Source organism: Sesamum indicum, linkage group LG8 (genome assembly GCF_000512975.1).
Source record: "Sesamum indicum cultivar Zhongzhi No. 13 linkage group LG8, S_indicum_v1.0, whole genome shotgun sequence".
NCBI lineage: Eukaryota > Viridiplantae > Streptophyta > Magnoliopsida > Lamiales > Pedaliaceae > Sesamum > Sesamum indicum.
The window spans coordinates 2,894,483-2,903,211 of record NC_026152.1 but is presented as its reverse complement, the minus strand read 5'-3'; the positions used below and the strand labels follow the sequence as shown (position 1 = coordinate 2,903,211).

Here is an 8,729-nt window from a genome sequence, read left to right as displayed (position 1 = left end):
CCGTGCTCTGTTGACTCAAGCCAATGTGATGATGGCAATAATGGTGGAGACACGGCGGCGCACCACCAGGGAGCACCATCCAAGGAGAAGAATGAGGAGAGGGAAAAAAGACCCCATGGACCAAGAACTGATATCACGCGACAAGACGGGAGAAGACGACTGCCAATAAGCAGAAGTAAAGAATCTTCACGACAAGAAACAAGAAAGAAGCCAATTATAAGCAGTAAAGATTCTTCACCACAGCTAAATATAAGGCATCCAATAAGCAGAAACAATGCTCGTGAGATGATAAGATCAAGATTGCTGGATGAAGAGCAATGCGACATGTTTACCGGGGAATGGGTGCCTAACCCGAACGGCCCATATTACACAAATGAGACATGCTCCGCAATTCAAGAGCATCAAAACTGCATAAAATTTGGCAGGCCCGACAGGGGGTTCTTGAAATGGAGGTGGAAGCCCGATGACTGTGAGCTGCCCCTGTTTGACCCCAACCAGTTTCTTGAACTTGTTAGGGGAAAATCAATAGCTTTCGTGGGGGATTCTGTGGCTAGAAACCACATGCAGTCTCTGATTTGCCTCTTGTCCAGTGTAAGCATGAAATCCATAAAAAAAAATAGCAACTTGATAAATTAACATTAACATATCGTTCTTGAGACACATTTGGAGACATTATAGTACATGCATTTCTTGCATAAATCCTCAGTAAAGAATTCTCCTTTCTTGCAATTTTCAGGTTGCAAATCCAGTTGATTTAGCAGCCCCACTGGATCAAAACAGACGTTACGAGTACAGAGAACACGACTTCAACGTTTCCATTTTCTGGGCACCTTATTTGGTGAGGACAGAAAAAACAGACCCCAACGACGAAAAGCGCCCTTTCAAATTGTACCTCGACGAATTCGACGAGCACTGGACAACCCAAATCGCACTTTTCGACTACGTAATCATCTCAGCCGGCCACTGGTTCTTCCGCCCCACATACTTCTACCTCAACAACCTCCTCATCGGCTGCCTCTACTGCCCGGAATCAAACGTCAACCACCTGACAGCATACTTCAGCTACCGTCGCGCTTTCCGGACGGCGTTTCGGGCCATTAACGCCGCCAACTACAATGGCGTGACCTTCCTTAGAACGTACGCGCCGTCCCATTTCGAGGGGGCGCCGTGGGACAAGGGCGGCGACTGTGCACGTAAACGGCCGTACCAGAGAAACGAGACGGTGTTGGAGGATTACGGCTTGGAAATGTATCTGATACAGTTGGAGGAGCTGAGAATTGCACAGAAAGCAGGGAGGCGAAGAGGAGGGAAGTTCAGGCTGTTCGATGCGACGAAGTCTATGTTGTTGAGGCCCGATGGACATCCTAGTAAATACGGGCATTGGCCAATGGCAGATCAGACAATTCCCAATGATTGTGTGCACTGGTGTTTGCCTGGTCCCATCGACGCTTGGAATGATTTCTTGCAAGAATTGTTGATGAGAGAGACAAGATGAGGATATGATTGATCCTTTGCGGCTCAGTGGACCTGCCAGTCCGAGGAAATCAGACACGTCCTTCACATGCCAGGAAACACGTCGAGAGCTGTGTATATATGTTATGGGATTTCGTCGATTTTGTGTATATGTAGGTTTTATTTCTCAATTTTCTATGAGCAGTATATTTCTCATAAATTTTGTACGTAGATGAATATGTTTTAGATAATTCCCGAAAAAGTAATGCAATTGTACCACTTGGTACTTACTATATTGTCTATTTCATTAAGAGGAATGTTGGGGAGGGGGTTAATCCCGCCGGAGATTGTCGCATAAAAAAATAAATATCAAAGTGTGTAAATACAACGATGTGAAGCATACTGCTAAATCAAGAAAAAAAAAAACATACTGCAATATAAGGTCTTCAATAGTTTGGCTGGAATCAACTACCTTTTTTAGTTTCTGTTGCGAAAATATGATGCAATGTGTTAGTCGTGTATTATGAAGCCAAGATAATATTGACCCGCATTTATACTAAAGGTAATGACAATTTTTCTCCCAACATACAGCAACTTTACAATTTCAAAGTAGTAGTATTATACATTTTGAAAATTAATGAACATGTTGGAAAATAGTGAACGACAAATTAAAGAATAAATTTTATTTCGATCCAGATTAAATCGTAACAAGTTATTGATTACAATGTGGGATGCATAACAAGCGCTTGTGATACGTGGATAATGGTTGATGGCGCCCAATCATCATCTGACCATATCTGATCAACCGAATAAGTGTATCATTTGGTTGAAATAATGCATCCATAGGGTGAAATGATGTATCCATCCGGAAGAAAAGTCATAACCTTTCAAAGGCATTTTTCTGATTGTACATATTCATTCAACGATACCTTTTCAACTTCTATAAATAGGCACTTCCATTTCATTTCATTCATTCAATTCAATTTGAAAAGCATTACAAAGCATTTCAAAGTGCTAGCAACGAAAACATATTATCTTTTATTAAAGGAGTTCCAAAATATTATTTGGTTCACCGTTTTTCAAAGTTTTTAGTGTTGCTAATTTGAGATTTGTAAGTCTTTGCTACTGTTATTTTGTTCATCTCCAAAATAATCTTTTTTGCTTTAAACGATGTGTTTGACACGCCTTCCAAAATCTTAAGGTATTGTCAATTTTAACCCATCTTGCATTTAAATGCAAAATACAAATGTAATTATTCCCTTCTTCTGCTAAAAAGGTAAATCTTCAAGAAAAAAAAAATAAAGGAGAGAAAGAAGAATATTTTGTTCAAATCAAATTCGGCATTGTACAATCAATCACATTGAGCATCTTATTATATTTATTATGAAAATTACATAATAAACATAATTGACTCACTATATAATTAATAAGTTGATTTCATCATTCTAATTCTTCTATTAATTCATTAATAATATCTCCATGAAAATTGAAGAATGATGAGTTTCAAACTACATTTATAATTTTCGATCCCATAAATTAGAAAGATGATGGGGCAGGAGCAGCCACCGGATCAGGGGTGGCGCCACCATTGCTCAAAATCTCCAAAATGGCCCGATGATTTTCCTTTTGGTTCTGACATAGAGCTGGCAAAGATATTCCTATACAAATCATAATAGTTGATTAATTAATGCTCGAAAATATACTTTGATTAAGCTTCAAGAAAATCCGCTACGAACAAGCATGGAATAATCAACAAAATTAGTGATTAATATATATGTCATATGGAATCCTCAAAGTTAATTACCTTCACCAACAGCAAGATTGAAAAAGAGGTCGACAATGTTGGGGCAGTTCTGATAGCAAGCAGAGGAACAGAGACGAGCAGTGAACTCTGATGAGAGAAAGGCTTCGGAGGATATTCCGATGAATTCACGATGAACACCACAAGCATTCATGCATTGATTTGTCTCAATGTATCCTGACAATTTCTCCACTACAACCTCTGATGTCTTACATGTATAATCAGTTTTTCCTTGTGCATTTTTGTAGTTCTCCAGCACACACCTCTTTCCTGATGATGCAACCGCAAAGGAACACAGTTTTGTAGGCAAATTCTCACAAATCACGTCCCTTGTACAATATAAAGATTAAGAAAAATATTCAATCAGAATTTTTATAAATGGCAATCATATATATATAATTAATAAAAAATGATAAAATATTATTTATTATTAAGAATCAAAATGATATAAGAATATAAATTCATAATATTTAGATTTACATCCTTAAAAGTTGGTAACACATGAATTTGAGTAATTACGTTTTTGTCATTCAAACTATAACTTTTTTTAATTTTGTGTCAACTTATCATTTCAACTTTATAAAATTTTACACTATTTATAACTGTTTTTTCATCAATTTTTTTATCGAAAACATATCATATGCAATGCACATGTGATATTTATATATGATGTGATATTTTTTCCATGTATGCACAACAAGTGATGTTTTTTCGATAAAAAAAATGATCATATATGACAAATTTTATAAAATTGAAATGGTAAGTTTGATAAAACAATAAAAAAAGTTTAAATACCAAAGTGTAAAAACGCGTATTATTAAAATAACAAAATATAATTTACCCTATGAATATTTATATTGAAAATGCTAATATTTTTAGATGTACGTATAGTTTTCTTTAACAAACATATGCATTCAAACTCTAAATCTTGGATTAGAAATTTTGAAATTCAAATCATTGAGGTGTCGGATAAGAATGTTTATACATTGTCATTTGGATGTAACTTATTTTATTATTGATGTCATCCATCTGTTACAATTGGTGTCTATAATATAAAGCCTTAATTTTATTGTTATTTTAATTTTTGGGTAAATTACAGTAACCTCTTCCGACATTTAAAATAATTATCAATATCTTTTATTGTTTAAAAAATTATAAATACCCCCTAATATTTGATGAAATTATATAATCCTTCGATGGAGGTATGAAATTGTCAATTTTACCCTTACTGTATCTTTTAATTTTTAAAAAAAAAATTAAAAACTTATAGAAAAATCAAACGGGATGGATGAAAAAATTTTAAAAATTATAAAATAATTATCCACTTAGTTCATAAAAAATATTTTTTAAAAAAAATATATAAAATTATAATTTTTAATTCATATATAATGACATTTTGGTCAGTTCATCATAAAAATGAACGAAAATATAACGGATTGAGTTAATTGTTAAACGGCAATTAAAATCAAAGGGTATTGTTAATTTGTCATCAAACAACAAAAGAGTATTCACAATTATATCAAACTCAAGGGAGATCGTTGTAATTTACCCTTAATTTTTTGAATCTGTTTGAACCACGCACTTAATTATACACACACTGCAACTACTCAATGATAAGCTATTTAATTATAAGATTGAAAAATTATATATTAGGTTCTTATAAAAGTGTTGGGATTGTTAAATTTATTTTTAAATTTAATCATATTACATATGTAATTGTCACTATTAACATTTTTATAAATTTCATAAATTCATTTTGGAATTAAATTACATTATAAATATAACAAATATACTATATAGTTATTAAATAGATAAGAAAGAAACAAAGCGATGAGCAAAGGATGGTGGATCGGGGGCTTACCCACATGGCTATGGATAGGTAAGCATGTGAGAAGTTGATATGTATGAGCTAATAAACCCAACATCCAAACACATCTTTTAAATCTATGATTGTGAAATATAACATTAAGAATTTTTAAATTTTATTTTCTCCAAGCCACAAAGAATTTTAAATCTATTATCTGAAATTTGGACAGGAAAAAGGTTGATCTAAAATAATGCATAATTTTGAGCTAAATATTTAAAATTCAAAACATCGATCCTTCAAATTTTAAGCAGTAACTTCATGAACAAAATTTCTTATGATATACAATACTCTTTTTTCCTTTTTTACTATTATAAGCCTCTATAACTAGGAAGTTTAACTATAACCTAATCTGTAAATTGAATGAATGAATTATCTCTCGAGAATTTTAAATCGGATTCATATCATGAATAATTAACAATATCTGATCTATCAAATAAATTTGTTATTGAGACTTGAATAATATAACATATATAGGAAGTTCTTTTATCCATACCGAATGAAAGAACTCCGAACCCATAAAAATTCCTTTATTTATCATCCTTTTGCTTGTTTTTTTCTTACCTTGCATCTTCCTAGGACAATCATCTAATGAAGGATCATCATATTGTTTTTCCGTTTCGATTAATCACATTGTTACAAAGCTAAACAAACAATAAAAGTGAAATGGAAAAATAGGAAAGAAAAAAAGAAATAAAGACTCCTTCTTGCTTTGAGAATGAAAGTATGCCCCCCAACACCCTTTACTAGTTCATAGAAAGGGAAATTTGTAATGGCTGTATTAACGGTTATGAGAGACAGTTACAATAGTAGTCAATTGCAAAAAATATATTTGGACCTATTTTTGGAACGCCAAATTAAATTAAATTTAATTATTATTGGAACGATATTTGTAACACATATATGTATGGTTATATTATGTACAAAATATATTTTTGCTAATATATTAAAGAATATTATTATAAATTAACACAAATTACATAAAATTACACAAATTAATGAAAAAAATTTCAAAAATTACACATATTTTCTTAAATTAACAGAAATTACATTAAATTACACATATTCATAAATTAACACAAATTACAAAAAATTACACAAACTACACATATTTTCAAAAATTACATAAAATTAAATCCCAAAATTTTCTAATATTCAAAAGATTACATAAAAACTAAAATAAATTTCAGAAAATACATATATATATTTTCAAAAATTACTGAAAACATTACAGAAATATTTTCAGAAAAAATTCAAAATTTTCAGAAAAATAACTTTATAAAATTTTCAGAAATTCTTTTAGAAATTACACATATTTACTTAAATGAACACAAATTACATAAAATAACACAACTTACACATATTCATAAATTAACACAAATTACAAAAAATTACACAAACTACACATATTTTCAAAAATTACATAAAATTAAATCCCAAATTTTTCTAATATTCAAAAGATTACAGAAAAACTAAAATAAATTTCAGAAAATACATATATATATATTTTCAAAAATTACTGAAAACATTACAGAAATATTTTCAGAAAAAATTCAAAATTTTCAGAAAAATAACTTTATAAAATAAATTCTTTTAGAAATTACACATATTTACTTAAATGAACACAAATTACATAAAATAACACAACTTACACATATTCATAAAATTTACACAAATTGCACATATTCATAAAATTACACAAATTACATAAAAATTATACAAATTATACATATTTTCAGAAATTACATAAAATTAAATCCAATAAAGAAACTCAACAAATTATATCATCTTCATCATCAAAATATTATAAAAACAGTTTTTATCATCAAAATATTGTAAAAATAACTTACACTAAACAACATTCATATTAACAATTAACAACAAATAACAATTAACCCAACTAGTTTCTCCAGCAAAATATTGTAAATTTTGGAGCGGCCATTGTCGCATATTTTTTAACTTTTTGGCTGTTTTAAATATTAATTTTTATCTTTTTCAAAAAATAAAATTTATTCATCAAGTATTATATTTAAATATTTCTCAGAGTATTAGATAATTGGAACTGCTATTGGAACGGCTTGTGTGGACCTAACAAGTGTATTACATTTTGTAACGGCTTTATATTCAATTAGTGGTACGAAAATTCTTTTTTTTTTCAGTGGTCATTCCAAAATCTTTGTTACAGTAAAGATTTTGTACCGGTGTTTGTAACGGCCAATGTGAATTATATATTTAGAAAGGTGTTTGGAACGGTGAGCTTTCACCAAAAAAAAAAAGTCGTTCCAAATTTTAGTAACAATTCCAAAAGTCGTTCTAAAATGTAACGATCAAATTTTTTAAACGAATTTACGAATACAACTGTTTATGAATAGTGTTTGTAATTATTTTGTCATTCCAAACATATAAAATTTTTCTGATAAAAGAACATGACATCATCAATTGTTTTGGGAAAATTATTTTAATAATACAAGAAAAAAAATTACAAAAGTGGTGTGTGGTTTTTAGAATGTTGAAGAAATAGGCAGCACCGCGATTAAAAATCACCGGTGCCACCATTTTTTATAATAATAAAAAAAAAAAAAATCATGGCACCGCAATGTTAGATCATGGTGCAAGTTTACAAATAAAAAAAAAATTAATCCTTGGCACCACGATCTTAGTAGTATCGGTCTAAAGCAGCCTGCACTTTGCAGGCTACTTTTATGAGTAGCAGCGGTGCTCCAGACAATAATTTTAAGTACAACATTTATTTTTGTACTGAAGCACCACGATTTTTTATCATGGTTTTTTTGCTTATAAAATCCGAATTTCATTCTCACATTCTCATTGAATTTGTGTTTCAGCAATAACACTCAAGCCATCTCTACCTTGTGCCCCTAATAAACGCATTCTTCTCCAATTTCTTTACTTTCTTATTTGTGTTATTGTTATAACAAGCTGAAGATTTACGATTAAAAATGCTTATAATAAGTTGTTTGTTAAATTTTTAAATTATTTGTTCATTTGAATATTCTTATTATAATATTATTGAGTATTGAAACTTTGATGTGTATTTTGATGTGGAGATACGGCGGAGTAAAATATTATAGATATTGTTATATATTTTGGAGGTTAACAGATTAATTCAAATGATTTTGTAAGTTATGATCGTCTTTCGATCGGATTTATGTAAATTTATCGTAGTACTACATTTGTTGAGTTAGAATTAATTTTGTATGGAATATTTTGATTTGATATGAATGATTTAAGTTGCATATATTTTTTAAATACATAATATTTAATTTTGGACAAAGGAGGGAGACAGTGTTGGCAATTAAGAAGGACCAGGATATGCAGTTTTTTTTAACCTATTGATATTTTTGTCGAAACAGATAAAGTTCTTCAAAATACTGTATCAGATGACCCGACTGTTGTTGAGTGGGGAACGTATATGTTTATGGTAACCCAATATTTGTGGAGTTTGCTAGTAGTAACTCAAGAAATTGGGAGGTTTGGGATTAATGAAGATTATGCAAGTCCATCTGCATATGCAAGTCCATCTGATTATGCAGGTCCATTATCATATGCAGTTCCATCAGATTGTGCATGTCCATCTTTATATATAGGTCCATC

General features: G+C 30.6%; 2 protein-coding genes across 2 annotated transcripts; one reads left to right on the top strand and one right to left on the bottom strand.

The window, feature by feature from the left end:
• LOC105167499 (protein trichome birefringence-like 19) lies at nt 7-1,706 on the top strand. The gene is made up of 2 exons (XM_011087258.2): nt 7-591; nt 737-1,706. Exons 1-2 carry the CDS (start codon nt 286-288, stop codon nt 1,493-1,495), a joined length of 1,065 nt encoding a protein of 354 aa, XP_011085560.1. The 5' UTR covers nt 7-285; the 3' UTR covers nt 1,496-1,706.
• LOC105167590 lies at nt 2,947-3,783 on the bottom strand. The gene is made up of 3 exons (XM_020695796.1): nt 3,773-3,783; nt 3,257-3,582; nt 2,947-3,110 (listed from the first exon to the last, which is right to left on the bottom strand). Exons 1-3 carry the CDS (start codon nt 3,781-3,783, stop codon nt 2,989-2,991), a joined length of 459 nt encoding a protein of 152 aa, XP_020551455.1. The 3' UTR covers nt 2,947-2,988.